This window comes from Sinocyclocheilus grahami, unplaced genomic scaffold, assembly GCF_001515645.1.
Source record: "Sinocyclocheilus grahami isolate Dianchi unplaced genomic scaffold, SAMN03320097.WGS_v1.1 scaffold645.1, whole genome shotgun sequence".
NCBI classification, from domain to species: Eukaryota; Metazoa; Chordata; class Actinopteri; order Cypriniformes; family Cyprinidae; genus Sinocyclocheilus; species Sinocyclocheilus grahami.
In genome coordinates, this window is record NW_015505824.1 from 329,276 (window position 1) to 346,928 (window position 17,653).

Here is a 17,653-nt window from a genome sequence, read left to right on the forward strand (position 1 = left end):
TTTTTTGTCTCCAGTGAACAGGTTTTACATAGTTTTTGTATTTAAAAACTACTTTCCCCCCCCCCCCCCCTCTAATGCACAGGTTTTGAGTAATAATAACCAGCTCTATCTGAAGTCAGTTAGTCAGGCAGATGCTGGTCAGTATGTGTGCAAGGCCATCGTGCCTAGGATCGGAGTGGGCGAGACAGAGGTCACACTCACCGTCAACGGTCAGTACAGTACTTTTATCTTATTGGCCTAAGAAATAATAAAACACTTTTTAAAATGCAGCATTCAAGGTTCTTTACCAATATTTAGCTCATTGTGAGTTCTGCATGTGAGTTACTAGTTAATATAAATTGTTAGGTCACAATCCAAAAAATGGGTCATAGACTCTATGGGAAAAAGCATGTTAAATGTAAATAACAGTATAATTGAATATACAGTGTGAAAAAAAAAAGTGTGAAGTGACATGTGGCCAAGTATGGTTACCCATACTAGGAATTAGTGCTCTGCATTTAACCCATCCTAAGTGGACACACACACAGCAGTGAACACACACCCGGAGCAGTGGGCAGCCATTTATGCTGCGGCGCCCGGGGAGCAGTTGCTCAAATTGTGACTCACTTGCTCAAGGGCACCTCAGTCGTGGTATTGAAGGTGGAAGAGAGCACAGTACATTCACTCCCCCAACCTACAACTCCTACCGGACCGGAGACTCGAACTCGCAACCTTTGGGTTACGAGTCCAACTCTCTAACCATTAGGCCACGACTTCCCCCTTCTAATTTATTGAGATGCACCTGTAGTTAAAATAGCAAAGTAAATAAGCTTATCAAGATTTAAAAGGGAAGAGAAAACACTTTAAAACCAATTTGTTGTTGATGTCAAAGTTCATGCATCCTCAAACAGTATTTTGCTGGAATTTAATCTGTCATTTGATAGATGCTAGTTAAATAAGGCAGATGCCAGCATAGAGAGTTTGTGTGACATGCCCTCATTCTCGAAAAGTGTCTTGAAATGAATACTTTTCAGTGTATAGTTTTTTGTTGTAGTTGTTGAAGTCAAATTCAGTTCTGGGTCCTAAAGCCAGCTCAACTAAAACTATAGGTCAACTAAAGCTGTAGTCAACTATACTAAAACCATAAAAAACTTTTGTTATTTGAAATATAATGAAATAAAATAAAGTAATAATAAAAAAACTTAAACTTATTTGACTCCAGCTAGTTGCCTAGGCAACATTTAGTTTAACAATGTACTAAAATAATTAAATCTAAAGCTGACAAAACAAAAATTAATAAAAACTATATAGACATATTAAAAAACATTTACAATAAATAAAAAAAAAACCACAACAAAATTATTAAAACTTTAAAATTAAAATTAAAATAGAAAAATGATTCAGTAGTTTTTCTGATAATGTAGTTTCTGATAATTTGGTTTTGGACTTTTTGAGCAGGTCCACCCATCATCTCAAGCGAACCGGTCCAGTATGCAGTTCGAGGGGAGAGAGGGGAAGTCAAGTGTTACATCGCCAGCACACCTCCCCCTGACAAGATCGTAAGTTACATTGCATTCACTTGAATTTACATTTACGCTATTTTGCACAGAAATGTACAAAAATGTTCCTAAACAATTCTAATAACAGATATTTTACTGTTTTCCTATTATTCACCATATGGATACCCATGGGAAAGCTGGTTTCAAAATGTAATTTTAGCCTAAGAAACCAGATGAGCTCACCTTAAACCAGTTTCTAGAGTTTAACTCGAACTAGGCCTGAGCCCAAAGTAACTCTCTCTGCTGTAGATGATTCTGCTGCAGCTCCGTGTATGTGGCTTTCAGACGCATCCCTTCTCTGAAACTACTAGTGATTCTAATTTAAAATGACTTGCAGCTCAGTCCTGATGCATCTCCAGGATGAGCTTTATGAAATATGAAGTATGGGAACAGCGAAGTTGTTATTTTAATGCTGTAGCCTTTTCAAATGTCTTGGTTTGTGAGGTAAATGGAAGCTTACCATGAACATGTGGAGGTATGCATTTTTAAATATTCTCCCAGCTCAGCATGAATAATACAACCATTTTAGTGGTTTTGAAAGGAGAACTGGTGCTTTCTCACCATTATCCAGCCCCATGTTTCAGCATGGAAAGGCCATTTATCCCATTGCTGGTGTGAAATATGTGTTCATGCAGGCAATGTGAAGCAGATACAGTTCAGGTGCATTTTATGCACTTGAATATGCTTTTTAAATCCTAAATATTTATAAAGGATTTCCTTTTTCACTCCTGTATGAAATGTACAGATTATGTTGCACTGTACTGGATTATTTTGGGTCCATTTGGTTCTTGCAGGGCCTGCCACTGCAGATGTTTTTTTAAAATAATTTATATATATCCACTATTACTTGATAGAATGTAAATTATTTTCCTTTGGAAATTTCATTATTTTATATGCACACAATTCTAACACAGTCAAAATTTTGGCATTTTTTTTTGTCTTTGAAAGAAGTTTGCATTTATTTGATCAAAAATACAGTAGAAACTGTAAAGCTGTTGAAATGATTGGTTTCTAGTTTAATATATTTTAAAATGAAAATGAATTTTCAGCAGCCATTACTACAGTCTTTAGTGTATGAAGATAAAAATGAAATTGAAATATGAAAAAAAAAACAGTATGTGTTCATTTTTATTATTATTCTTGTTATATTATAAATTGTTAATTTTATATATATATATATATATATATATATGTATTTTTTTTTTCTTCATGTGGAGCCCAGGAAGATAAGTGACCAAATCATGTTGTGGATCCAAATAAAGATTGTATATTTTATATTTACATATTAATATCTTATATTATTGTATTTTTTTATACTTATTTCTAGTTGATACTTTCTGAAAATAAACAGATACTTTGGTACTTTGAAGATTTATATGTATGTATGTATATAATTATGTGTGTCATCTTGAATCTGCACATTTCTTCCTGCAGGTTTCCCAAAATTCAGCCTTTTGCTGATAAATATTGGTGAAATAAATATGAAGTGCATGTGAGTGATCTCTCACACCATGTGTGTGTTTGTTCTTCAGGTGTGGGCATGGAAGGAGAATGTGTGGGAAAAAGAGAAGGGGACCCTATCAGAACGATACACGGTAGAACAGAGCAAGCTGACTGCACAGGGAGGCGCGGTGCTGTCCACCCTCACCATCAACAACGTCATGGAGTCAGACTTCCAGTCCACATACAACTGCACCGCATGGAATTCATTCGGACCTGGGACCATGATCATCACACTGGAAGAGACCGGTGAGGATACGTGCCTGCATATGTGCACATATGTGACGCTTCTGAATAAGGACAGTCTCATGTGATTTTCAGTTATAATGTATTTGTGATCAAGAAACATCATTTGTGTGGTCAATCTGGCTTCAAACATTTTTTCTGAAAGAAATACATACATGCAGTACATACACATACACATAGAGACACACACATATATATGTATAATTTAAAAGTACAGTTTAGTCTACAAATTAGTCATGAAACTTTGTACAGTACGTCTTCAAAAATTCACTGTGCTGCTGCGTCATCTTCATAGTACAGTAGAGTACTCTAATGAAGTAAAAGAGCACAGTCTTCAATAATAAATAGCTTGAATGGAATCTCCTAAATTTGCTCCAGCTCACATCAACTCAGGTTAGGAGTACTCTCTCTATTGAATATACAGTATGTATGTACAGTTATACTGGTACATTGAAGCAACAGTGCAGCAGTTAAAGGCAGAGTAAGTGATTTCTGGTAGCCAATGTTGATATTTGAAATCACCAAAACAAACACGCCCCTACCCCAAAAGGGTCTTGCCCCTATTTTGATAGCTCCGCCCCACATATACGTACGCAACCCAGGCAACGATTAGTTCTGTGAAACAAAGCAAAACCAATGTTACACCGTGTCTACGGACGTGAGCGGCGCGGCGCAACAAATCCCGACAGAAAACTGCTGCCGGGTTCTATTTATGACGTGCTGACACAAATTTCAAATGGTTTTCAACGGTCGTTTGATCGCATCCAGTGTAGGCAGACTTTAGCTGTTGTAGACACGGTGTTACTCACTATTGAGAAGAAACAAAGCAACCTCGGTGCCCGATCGCAGGCCTCCGCTCCTTGAGTTCTCTCCAGCACTGGAAAGCTGATCCGATATTTACACGGGTCCTACTTCTTGCCTTATCCTTCCGCAGACGTTTTCCTCTTTTGTTTTTTTATCCGCCATCTCTATCTTTTGTCGCTCGGCTCGGCTAATGTCCGTCCCATGCACTGAACGTGCTCTCCTCCACATCACGAGTAGACACGCCCCTTATTGCTGATTGGCTACAAGTTAGTTTTCCGATTCGGCCCGAATCGGTTTTCTAAAGTGTTTTTGAAAAATCACTTACTCTGCCTTTAACACACATGTTTATGACACACAGTACCTGTGACTCATGAGCCTCTTTCCTTTCTTTTTTCCTTTCTGTCTTTTTCTGTCCTGATGATAAAGGAAAAAAGACGATCAACAAAAAGCTAAAAATACATTGTGGTGTTTATCTTTGTCTTTTTCATTGCCATAGAAATAGTGCCGGTTGGGATCATTGCAGGAGGCACCATTGGTTGTTCAATTCTACTTCTCCTGTGTTTACTAGCGTTAGTGTTGTTTTTGTATCGGCAACGCAAAGGAAGTAAGTTACAAATCTACAAATGACATTGAATTTTCTTTTCTTCTTAATTTTTTCACAATTATTAGGTATTAAACATTTTTTAGATGCTATCGTTCAAGAGACAAATTTGAGGTCAGATTTAAAAAAATGTTTTTGCTTATGCTCATCAAGTATCAAGCTCATCACAGTAATGTTGTGAAATGTGAAATTTTATAGTCATTGTTGACTGTCACCTTTGATCAATTTAATGCATCCTTCCTGAATAAAACTTCTGACCTCAAACGTTTGAACAGTAACGTAAATTATTTAATTATGTTATTAGAAATATTGTTTTATTAATTTCTTATCATTATAATAATTTCTCAGCCTGTCTTGTGAGCTGTGTAAACATCACCTAATTTAATCCAACAATAATCTGAAATAGTGAATCTTTCAGACATGCAAAGTTTGTCTTTGAGAATGTAGAAGTAAGCATGTCTCTAAATGCCCACAAAACCCAAGGGCATATTTACCCATATTTAAGAACATCAATAATAGTCACAAACACATCAAAAAGCATGTTCACGGTGGTGATGAATCAGATGTTTACTGGGATGTTTACTTTCCAGGTCGTCGAGGGGTCACGCTCGGCAAGCCAGATATCAAGGTAGAGACCATAAACAAAGAGACCCACAGCCTGGAGGAAGACTCGGGGAGCGTCTCCACGGCAACACGCATGGTTAAGGCCATGTACTCTGTGAGTACTTTTGACAACACACACAGCAATAACTGAAGGATGGAGAGGGACTTTGAGATTGGGAAAATAATTTCAAATAAGATATTACTTATCCTTAAAACAAACTCTTTTTTTTGTAATTATTCAGTATTGCATTAAAAAATTGTTGAGATGAGCTGAGTTTAAACTGGGTTTTGTCAACAGTATTATAATTTAAAATGTATTATTCTGTCAAGAGCTAGACTATTTTGTACAACATAGGAAGGGAAATTTACATAATTTATATTATTAAATAAATTAATATTTAAAAAAAATGTATATCAATGTGCTAATATTTAGTAAAAATGATGTAATGTTGTGTCTTTTGCCAGTGGTGATTGTGCCTTGTCTTATGAATCTTTGTGAAGATGAACAGCACTGACACTAAATAATTAATAACTCTGAAATGTACAATTATTAACCACATGATTTGATCTGTATGAACAAATTGTCCCTAAAATTATTCAACGTTAATTCACTAACACTTGTGTTACACAATGCTTTCAGTATATAACAATTGATAGTGAATTTCCAAAACCTGCCTAACACATAACAAAACCGAATTATCATCTTTACTTCCTCCAATGTATTTCCTCTTAAATAACATTTCCAAAGCTGAAATTAATCCTTTTTCTCTCTCAACCTCCCTCTCTTCCTTTATATCCTTCTTCTCTTCTCCTTCTCTTATCTCCTGTTGGTTTTCCTCCCCTCTTACGTTGCATCTCTCTCCCCCTCTTGGTTGCTCGCTTGTCGTTTATGGTTTAGTTTTTACCTTCTGTGACCCTCTCTCCCTCCTCCCAGCCTTTTAAAGATGACATTGACCTCAAGCAGGAGTTACGCAGTGACACGCTGGACACGCGCCAGGACTACGAGCTCAAGGTGAACAGACACACCGATACTTCTGCACACACTAATATAAGTGATGTACGACCTATACTTCGGTTTACAAAAACATGCAACTTCTATAGACCTCAGCAGTCAGGTCCCATATGTAAAAATCCTATTCACTATAGAAAAATTAGCCACATCATATTAACCTTTCTTGAAAGACCAACCATTAGGTCCAAGATTGTTTTTGGTTGGGATATGCTGCTGCAGAAGCCATAATTTTAATTTGTCGAATTCCCTGTGAAGACCTTCACTATCAATATTATTTAACCCACCAATTAGAGTATAATAGATAATAGTCAGTCTCACTAATATTTTTACATGAATATTTTGCAATAAAATTTAAATATATGGTATATTATATATATATTTTTTTAAAGTATATAATGCAGTGTATTTTTACTAAATAATTAAGTTATTTAATAGTGAACATTAAAATCAGCTATGTCTGAATAAAATTTGCAATGCTTCGTATGATAAGTATTTAATTCTACAATAAAATGCAATTATTTTATGACAGTCAAGAAAGTATTTTCTCTTATTTTCAAATGCTTCTTTGTTTCAAATTTAAGCTTGTAATGTTATTCATTCAACTGGTTTGTTTGGATTGGTTCATAACTTAAAACACTTCATTGAAGAATTTTTTTAAATCCCTATGGAGAAAATTAATGGGAAAAATTCTTCCAAAATCAAGACTGTTGAAAAATGTGACACTGTTGTGCTGTGTTTTTGGGCATAATTTTATAATAATATATATTTTTTAAAAGTCTACATTATTATACTACATGTCTTCAGTGTCACATGATCCTTCAGAAATCTTTCTAATATGCTGATTTGGTGCTCAAGTAACATTTCTCATCATTATCATTTTTTAAAAGAGTTGTGCTGCTTAATATTTGTGTGGAAATCGTGATACATTTCTTCAGACATTTCAAAAGAACAGCATTTATTTGAAATAATTTGTAACAATGTAAAAGTCCTTACAGTCACTTTTGATTACGGTAATTTAATTAATAAAATTAATTTAATAAAAAATAAGTTCCGCCTCTGGAATGCAGCATTCATCATAAAACACCAACATTATTACCACAATGCATGTTTTTACCTGTGTACCTATTTATGATAGGACAATATTTGCCGAGATACAACTATTTGAAAATCTGGAATCTGAATCAAAATATTGAGAAAATCGCCTTTGAAGTTGTCCAAATGAAGTTCTTAGCAATGCATATTACTAATCAAAAATTAGGTTTTGATATATTTATGGTATGAACACTGAAGATGCCTGTTGTCTTTTCCAGGACCCAACAAACGGCTACTACAACGTGCGAGCTTCCACCCATGATGAGGGACGTCCCGCCTCCCGATCCATGCACTACTCAGACTATCGCACCTCCGGCCAGCCAGGGGGCGCCGCGGCCGTTGTGAGCAGTAGCTCAGGAGCTCCAGGAGCTACGGCAGGCCCGGGAACACCGAGCAGCTTGGCTCCGGGGTCACGAGCGGGCTGCTACGACCCTCGCCCTCCCTCTAGACTCTCGCACAACAGCTATGCCCAATTCAACACGTTCACCCGTGCCGGGCAGTCCCAGCAGCCTCCGCCCAGTTCTGGCCCACAGACTAGCGACTTCACCGCTGATTGCAGCCTCTTGGACTCCACCGCTCAGCTCGGATACGAAAATTATGGCTACCCGCACTATCCGACATTTCGAATGGGTTTTGGGCCGCCTAGCCTCGCCCCGTTAGAAGGCGGGCCGGCATATGAGATGTATGGAGTCGGGCCAAGTGTCGGCGCAGGAGGCGGAACCGGAACCCCAGAGAATGGACTTGGGAAATACGGCAGTTCCACACGGTTCTCCTACACCTCCCAGCATTCCGATTATTCCCACCGACACACACAGAGGATGCAGACACATGTGTAAAAGAGAAGCGTCACGTGTATGTAACATAAGTTACGCTGATGTTATGCCGATATCGGCCATATAAGTACACACACTCACACAGATACACAGGACGGAAATAATTAATGAAACTGAGATAAAGGTGGAGGGTGAACAAACAAAGAGAAGCTCAGAGTAAACGGAGGCCGAGAAAAGAGAACGGGATGCAGGGCAGGAGCGTCTTAGCGTTTATTTCTCAGCTCCAGGAGCTGAAAGCGAAAGTCACAATCAAGAAAGACTGGTGTCTAGAAAAGATCTAAGATCTTTATACCGTTCACTAAATCCTGAATGCTTTTAATAAGCATGATCACAAAGGTAGTTCCTGAGAAATAAAGGGTGCCTCTTATAGGCTTTATAGTCTGTTTAACAGTGGTCTCTGACAGAGATGGTCATGTGAGATACAGTACATGTATGAATTCTCTTCAATGGCTTCTTCAGCTTCTCTCCTTAAGCTTAGCATAGTTTAAAGGGCTTTTAATGACAAATTGCACAATATACAGTGGGGTCCAAAAGTCTAAGACCACCAAAAATATTTTTTATTTTATTATTATTATAATTATTTTATTTCTATTTTGACATAAACTGACAATTTCAGGAGTAAAAAAAATGTAAACCAGGAAACGCTAAATGAAGCAGAAGTATTTAAGGTTCATTTCAGGATCGAAAAAAATGTAAACCAGGAAATGAAGCAAAAAATATTTAAGGTTGTACACAATTTTTAGGTCACTAAACAAAAGTAAAATTTGATCATGTGCACTTATTTCTACAAAAGATTTTCTTCCATTAAAGCCTAAGATGCTCTTTGAAACTTCCTCAAATCATGCTGGATTACATGGATCATCTGTAAAAAAAAATCTGGAGATGTTTTGGACAAACTGCGGAATTCTGTATGATGGATTTAATATAGTATTAATGTGTTTACCATATTTAAATCCATTAAAGCAGTGGTTCTCAACCAGGGTGCCTCAGCTAAACTTCCAAGGGGGTCTCAAGATGACTTAAAATTATTTCAAATAAGACAAAACTAACATCAAAACATGATAAAACTACTAAAATTTGGGGAAACATCTTTTTTTCTTTGAAGAACCAGGGTTGATTCTGCCTTAAAATCATGGATGCTGTACATAAGGTAGCCTAATTTTAAAAGTGATTTCTAGACCTGGAAAAGTAACAAATAAATAAAATCTTATAACTCCTTGCCCATTTTTATAATGAATATACATTTTTATCTTAATCTTTATCCAGTAATTCACAAACAAACAACTGGAAAAATTTGCCAGTTTATTAGAAAATTATTGAATATTAGAATGTTAGAAAAGAAGACATTTAGAACCCACTGTTTTTTCATTCATTCTCAAATGAAGGTCTGCATTCGAGAAAGGAAATGAAGAGCACATTTAAGATTACTCGTACAATACTCTTGATCACCAAACCAATGCGTTTTGAGACTAGATTATTCTTAATTACTTTGCGTGTAAATCTGCATCTACCTGGGTATCCAGCTTGCTGAGCTACCTCGTTAAACAGGTTACTAGCCTTCCAGTGCAGTGACCAATCCATTAGCAGAGCAGCTGTATTTGTGCATAAATTTAAAAAAGCACTTTTTAGCATTTGCAATAAAACATATTACCCTTTAAATTTCAACATTATGACAGAGACCAGTTGAGGAAGCCATTTAAACCGTTTTCAGACATGGTCAGCGACAGCCATTTAGTTCAGTATCCTACAAATAGTTCAGAACCATGGAATATATATAAATCTATATACATATTCATATACAGGAATGCCCCACTCTTTTCCATGGTGCTTTTGTAGTGGGGTCATTGTTTGCACTGCATTCCAGTATTCTATCTTAGATTACCCTCATAATCGATATGTAGTCTCTCATTTGCACACTAGGCTAGAGCGTTCTCTCTCTATGTTTTGAATATTACCGAAAATCATATTTTTTTGTGTCATATTTCTGTAACTGGACCAAAGGTTCAACGTTAGAGTATCAGTCTTTATTTGGGTGATATTCACCTCAACGAACAAGAAAATATGCAGATTTGTTTGTTATCGTTGTTTGCAAATTTATTCGGTCGTGAGTGACCTAGAGTTTTTCCTCTTTTTTTTTTTTGAGGGTTGGGAACAGCAGAGAAGGTCTTAAACTGATCCAGCCTTAGGTATCCAAACTCACCCTCACTGATCTAAGATCAGGCTGCTATCACATTCGTCTTAAAGATTACAAAGATCAAATTGGAACTAATTTAAAGTCAAAGATCTGAGGTGCGTCCCAAATCGCGTACTTATGCACTATTCTATGATGTTTTGTAGTATAAATAGTACGAGTAGTGCGTTCACACTCAAAATTCCAAAAAGAAAAAGTGCACTTTAAATACCCGGATGATGCACTTAAATAACCGAAATAACGAAGTGTGGAATGTTGAACACTTCATGCACTCAACTGTCACAGCTTTAATTACATAGTGAAGGGGGAGGGGCTATCAGACTCCTTTTATGAATGACAAACTAACCTTATATAATTCATACACTACACGGTTGAGTACATAGTGCATAAGTACATAGTGTATAAGTGCATAGTGTATAGTGCGTCATTTGGGATGCAGCTCTGGAGTGGTTTTTAACGCCGCGCGACCCAGAGGAGCAAAGCGCTAGTAGGACTTTCATGTGAAGTTTGAGATCGGAGAGCCTTTCACTCACTTATTCACACAGACACACACCTGATATTTGTGCCAAACACAAACGTCCAACTTGAAGTATTTTTCGCCAATTAAGAAAAACTACCTTACGGGGACCAGAGTTGGTCTTTGGCTATGAACTGTCTTCAACGGGTTTTGAAGTATGCCATTATCAAAGCAATGATGACAATGGAGAAACACGAGGATGAAGACAATCCATCGGAACAGTGGTACTCACTCTCTGCGACTAGTTTTCGTCTTCGTCCACATTTCCAACGAGCCCTGTAAATACTTTCCCATGTGTAATTCCAACTTCAAGTATTATTTTACATCATCCTGTGTGATGCACTCTTGAAATGCAGTATTGTTATTTTTCAATTGCGTGAAGAAGGTTGACAGGCACTATAGCGATGGTACTTTCTGACTCGGTACAGTACAGAGAGGACGATGAGTAGCTTGGTTGGAGTCAGTACGATACCAAGAGCGTTCAGGAGGATCCGGAAACATCTTGATGACCTGCTTGAGCTGCCAACCACTCATCCTTTGTATTGATGGACTGGGGAAAATCTTGTGGGACAAGTGGCCCACTGGACAGTATTTGCATTCCCTGTCCCATCTAAGAACTTGAAGCTCCATGAAGACGAGAAGAAGGAATATATGAAGGAGTGAACAAAATAAAGAGTGGCCTTAGGAAAACATGACTTTTATATTCCCTCACTTTATAAACTGGCTTACGGCCAGAGGAGTGCGTGCAGATGTGTGTTTTTGTGTGTGCGATTGAGTGTGAGTGTGAGTATATGAAAATCTTTATGTAATCCGTTCATTTACTTCTCTCACGTTCCTGCTCCAAAACTTTTCTTCTGCTGGTAGGGGTGTATCCTGTATAATTGTGTCTTAGAAAATAAACGTTGACCTTACTGTACTGTTCTTGGTAGCTGAAAAACGTTTGACAGATGTACAACAAAAGTTATTGATTTTTTTTTTATTTCCCTTTGATTTTTTCCAGTATTTTTTAAAAATGTTATGTAATTATTTTTTCACAGTATATCAGAAATAAAAGCACTGTTTTTCTAAGAATCAATGAAGTATTGAATGTGTGGTTTATATATATATATATATATATATATATATATATACTGTATATACTGTATACACATACAAATATATTTATTGTTCATTCTTGAATTAGGGAAAATGTCTTCTAGAATTAGTTTAATTAAAAATTGGTGTCAGCAACAGTAAAATAGGAAGAAAAATAGAACATCATTGTTTATAGGAGCACATACAATTTTCATGAACGTAGTAATGTAAGCCCAATATTAATACTGTTTTTAAAGAAAGTTCCTTAAGGACCTGTCCACTACACATACACAAGAAATATAGTAAAAACCATATTATGAAATATTATTACAATTTAAAATAAATGTTTTCCTTTTAAAAACATGTTAAAATGTAATTTATTCCCGTCGTGCTAAAGCTGAATATGCAGCAATCTTCAATGCCACATGATCCTTCAAAAATTATTCTAATTCCTGGTGTTTTTGCTCAAGGAACATATTCAAGTTAAAACAGCTGTGCTGTGTTTTTGTGGAAACTATGATACATTTTTCAGGATTCTTTGAGTTCAAAATAACAGCATTTATTTGAAATAATAAATATATGTTGTAACGTGATAAATACACATTCTCTCCTGTAACTTTTGATCAATGCATCTTTGTTGAATAAGGTTAAGAATTTCTTCAAAAAAAATTTTTTTTTACTGACCCCAACCCTTTGAATATTGGTGTGTGTATAGAGCTGTCTGCAATAAATATATAATTACATACAACATTACACAGTATCTGCAATATACATAATTAACTACAAATATCACTAACATTCATACTAGTAAATGTATAAAAATGTACCATGCCAGTACCATGTTTACCACAGTATTTGTACTGCACTTGAAAAGCACGCTGTGACCGGATCACTGATTCAGTGAATTGAGCTGAAGAGTCGATTCGTGAATGAACACGATTTGTTTGATACATGGAACCGACTCAAAAGAACCATTCGCTCATGAACGTCAAAAAACAGCGATTCTTCAGAAAGATTGTTTGTGGATGATGGCTAAATATTTCACTTTAAAACAACTATTTCCACATTGGAAGCGGCATCTATCAATAAAACTATAACTGCTGAGTCGACTGACAGACACCTAGTGGCTGTTTGTGCGTAGTTACTTATAATACATATAATACTCAGCTGAACCTTGAGTTTAAACCTCCTACAGGCAGGTGGCGCCAGAGCAGCAGTAAAACAATCCAGCGTAAAGACTTCTCCACAGAAGCAGCAGCCAGGGTGACAGAAGGGGAAGATGGCGGCGACAATGCTGAGGTCGCTCTCCAGACTCGGACGTCCTTCAGTCATATTAAACAGTAATGTCAGCACTCCAGCCTGTGCTGTGCTTCAGAAGAGGTACACACATTATAGTCGTCAATGCTGTGTAGTTAATAAATGGCTCTAGTTAGTTAGCGGCTTGCTAGTGGCAGTGTTATTGGGATTAGGTAACCAGTGTTTTTTTTTTTAACAAGCATAGAAATGTACAGTATTACTAAACTATCCTTTTCAAATTCTAATTATTGCACGACAATATTTGTTCATCTTGTCCCTCTCCACCAGAGTTTTGATGAACTGCCTAAAAAGAGCATGAAGCTGGTTGAGATGTGAAACATTAGCAGTAAAGAAACAATTAACAATTTCACTTATATATCATGGATTTAAAATAGACTTGTTTTGAAATTTCCACCAAGGCAAACATCTCAACATCTGTAGATAAAGTGGGCCAGAAAAAGTTCTGAAGCCACACATTAAATGTATAAATGTCATTGCATTAAATAACAAAATATCAAACCAAGAAATACAGCACAAGCACCATTTTCTAGTAAGCATTTCAATCGAACATGTTTTGTTGGTGGTGTTTGAAACAATTAATATAGAGTTAATTTTTAAATTAACTTTTTAAAGTCATTCTTAAAGCTGCAGTTCGTAAGTTTTGCCTCATTGTCGCCATCTCTGTTTGAAAACCTGCAATTGTAGCTGTTTGCAGAATTATCTTCCTTGCGTGGGTTGTGCTCCAGCACGGATGAATTAGTGATGGGAAGTCCGGCTCTTTTCAAAGATTCGGTTCTTTTGGCTCGGCTCCCTTAGGAGACCCGGCTCTTACTGCTCCCAAATGGCTCTTCATTTAGTATCACTCTGAGCCTTCTATTTGAGCCCAATTTAGAAATTGTGAATGGTTTGTGTGTTTTATTCAGTTTTCGTTACAAAAAATACAGTTACTATTATTTAACATTTTAATAAAATAAAATTGAACAATTGAACACAGAACCACAGCAAACAAATCAAATAAATAAATGCAAAAGTCTTAACATTAAGACACTTTAGTCTTTAGTGCAGCTTAGGTGTGCTGATGTGATTTCTCCTCTCTGTGATTATTTGTCCTGTTTTTGAGAAGAATCTCTCCTCAGGGGACCGATGTTGCAACAATAGGGCCTTTCGCACTGCAGGAACCTTTTCATAGTACCAGAACTAATTGTGGAACTACCCACTTTTTGGCGTTTTCGCACCGCCGGAACTGAGTGCGATTTTAGTACCGGACTGCCTTTTTCGAGAACCAAATTAGCTCCTACTCCGGAGCAGGGTCTAACCAGCACAACTGGTACTAATCGTGACGTAAGTAGACATTGATTGGCCAAACGCGTACGAAAACGCCCTCACCCGCCATGATTTAAAACTGTGTAGTTAATAAATGGCTCTAGTTAGTTAGCGGCTTGCTAGTGGCAGTGTTATTGGGATTAGGTAACCAGTGTTTTTTTTTTTTAACAAGCATAGAAATGTACAGTATTACTAAACTATCCTTTTCAAATTCTAATTATTGCACGACAATATTTGTTCATCTTGTCCCTCTCCACCAGAGTTTTGATGAACTGCCTAAAAAGAGCATGAAGCTGGTTGAGATGTGAAACATTAGCAGTAAAGAAACAATTAACAATTTCACTTATATATCATGGATTTAAAATAGACTTGTTTTGAAATTTCCACCAAGGCAAACATCTCAACATCTGTAGATAAAGTGGGCCAGAAAAAGTTCTGAAGCCACACATTAAATGTATAAATGTCATTGCATTAAATAACAAAATATCAAACCAAGAAATACAGCACAAGCACCATTTTCTAGTAAGCATTTCAATCGAACATGTTTTGTTGGTGGTGTTTGAAACAATTAATATAGAGTTAATTTTTAAATTAACTTTTTAAAGTCATTCTTAAAGCTGCAGTTCGTAAGTTTTGCCTCATTGTCGCCATCTCTGTTTGAAAACCTGCAATTGTAGCTGTTTGCAGAATTATCTTCCTTGCGTGGGTTGTGCTCCAGCACGGATGAATTAGTGATGGGAAGTCCGGCTCTTTTCAAAGATTCGGTTCTTTTGGCTCGGCTCCCTTAGGAGACCCGGCTCTTACTGCTCCCAAATGGCTCTTCATTTAGTATCACTCTGAGCCTTCTATTTGAGCCCAATTTAGAAATTGTGAATGGTTTGTGTGTTTTATTCAGTTTTCGTTACAAAAAATACAGTTACTATTATTTAACATTTTAATAAAATAAAATTGAACAATTGAACACAGAACCACAGCAAACAAATCAAATAAATAAATGCAAAAGTCTTAACATTAAGACACTTTAGTCTTTAGTGCAGCTTAGGTGTGCTGATGTGATTTCTCCTCTCTGTGATTATTTGTCCTGTTTTTGAGAAGAATCTCTCCTCAGGGGACCGATGTTGCAACAATAGGGCCTTTCGCACTGCAGGAACCTTTTCATAGTACCAGAACTCATTGTGGAACTACCCACTTTTTGGCGTTTTCGCACCGCCGGAACTGAGTGCGATTTTAGTACCGGACTGCCTTTTTCGAGAACCAAATTAGCTCCTACTCCGGAGCAGGGTCTAACCAGCACAACTGGTACTAATCGTGACGTAAGTAGACATTGATTGGCCAAACGCGTACGAAAACGCCCTCACCCGCCATGATTTAAAACTGTGTAAACATACTGTAAGCAGGTCAACTTATTTCTCAAGTATGGAGAACAGCGATCGATGGATGGCTGCTGAAGTGCAGGCACTTGCAGCAAATGTAGCACGGCCAGTTGTCGTTGGAGATTCTTAGTCCTCCTCTCCGTTCTTTCAGTCGTTTTACGTATACGTCGACTTTCCATGTCCATTATTGTGAAACCCGCGAGACACAACAAAAACCCCTCCGATCACAGCGTCCTCCATCCTCCTGTTGTTAACGTTGTTCTAATTTGTTTCTGTTGTTGAACGCCACGCACAAATGACGTCGCTGTCGACCGGTTTACGTCACTTATTAGTACACACTCTCGGTGCGAATGCAACCCTTTAAATGGTACTGGGAAATAGTTCGCGCAAAATCGTCCCAGTACTTTAGTACCATACGTTTAGTTCTGGAACTAAAGCGGTGTGAAAGGGCCTAATAGGGCCTTTCACACCGCGGGAACCTTTTCATAGTACCAGAACTAATTGTGGAACTACCCAATTTTCGGCGTGTTCGCACCGCCAGAACTGGGTGCAATTTTAGTACCGATTGCCTTTTTCGAGAACCAAATTAGCTCCTACTCCGGAGCAGGGTCTAACCAGTACTTTAGTACTGTACATTTAGTTCTGGAACTAAAGCGGGGCGAAAGGCCCTATTGCAGTGTCTTCCTACCTTAACCAACACGCTTGCGTTTAAAGGGGTCATCGGATGCAAAATTCACTTTACAAGTTGTTTGAACATAAATATGTGTTGGAAGTGTGTGTACACATCCATCATATAATGATAAAAATCCCCCCAGTGTTTTTTTTTTTTTTTTAAATCTCTTTTTTAAAATCCCCTTTCTCAAATCAGGCTGTTCTGAGATTCCTGTCAGAATGACGTAGATCTGCACAGGCCCCTCCCACGATAGTTGATTGACAAGTCTGTCTTACCTTAGACCTGCCTTGAGTGAGCTGAGAGCTGTCCGCCGTTGTGTGAGAAGGGTGTTCCTGCACAACCGGAGGCTGCAGTTTCAGGACCGTAGTTCTAGGACCCTATTCTTTTGTAACAGCGCCACCTACCGAATTGGATAATATAGCGGAGGCTGCAGTTTCAGGACCGCATTTCTGGGACCCTGGTGGTTTAGTTTGTAGTAATGTTTGTACATGTTGTTAAAGATATTGAATCTCAGGAACATTTTTTTTTTATTATTTCAATTCTGATTTTTGATTTATAAATGCATCAGATGTTAATTACAAAGTGTGTAATACCTGCTTTGAGTTAACAAGTTTAAATTTAAATGAATTTACACTTAAAATATAAATGAAAAAATGTATTTGTCTTTAAACAACTGAAAAAGTAGAGTAACTTAAGTCTTAGTTTCTTGAAATATACTGTATATTGATTAGCTCCCTTAAGTTTAACTAATTAGCTCATTATCAGGTATAATAAAGATGGAATCAAATGAAATCAGCATTTGCAGTCACTAAATTACAGCCAGATATTTAAAAGTTTGTAGAGAGGCAAGACACAAGACTCAAGAATGATTCAAGAATGCATATTTATATACTGTATATAATCATTTTTGCAATAACACATAATACAACATCATAAAAAAGACCCCCTTTTCCATCAGTTGCTGCATGGACAGAAAG

The 17,653-nt window shown here is 37.1% G+C and overlaps 2 protein-coding genes across 3 annotated transcripts in view; both read left to right on the forward strand.

Annotated features, from left to right (window-relative positions):
• LOC107558429 (kin of IRRE-like protein 1) overlaps positions 1 to 8,993 on the forward strand; it is a 42,432-nt gene extending 33,439 nt beyond the window's left edge. The window contains exons 9-15 of one of the 2 annotated variants that reach the window (XM_016242091.1): positions 83 to 209; positions 1,438 to 1,538; positions 3,071 to 3,287; positions 4,585 to 4,692; positions 5,280 to 5,407; positions 6,191 to 6,304; positions 7,615 to 8,993. In XM_016242091.1, the coding sequence (XP_016097577.1) occupies positions 83 to 209; positions 1,438 to 1,538; positions 3,071 to 3,287; positions 4,585 to 4,692; positions 5,280 to 5,407; positions 6,191 to 6,304; positions 7,615 to 8,232 (1,413 nt within the window). In that variant the 3' untranslated portion in view covers positions 8,233 to 8,993. The remainder of the gene's footprint in view (positions 1 to 82; positions 210 to 1,437; positions 1,539 to 3,070; positions 3,288 to 4,584; positions 4,693 to 5,279; positions 5,408 to 6,190; positions 6,305 to 7,614) is intronic. The other variant, XM_016242092.1, reaches the window with a different exon arrangement.
• A 4,255-nt stretch (positions 8,994 to 13,248) lies between these two features.
• The window catches only part of LOC107558431 (NADH dehydrogenase [ubiquinone] iron-sulfur protein 2, mitochondrial-like), a 22,812-nt gene continuing 18,407 nt past the window's right edge, over positions 13,249 to 17,653 (forward strand). Inside the window, exon 1 of the mRNA XM_016242094.1 lies at positions 13,249 to 13,391. Within this exon, the coding sequence (XP_016097580.1) occupies positions 13,291 to 13,391 (101 nt within the window). The 5' untranslated portion in view covers positions 13,249 to 13,290. The remainder of the gene's footprint in view (positions 13,392 to 17,653) is intronic.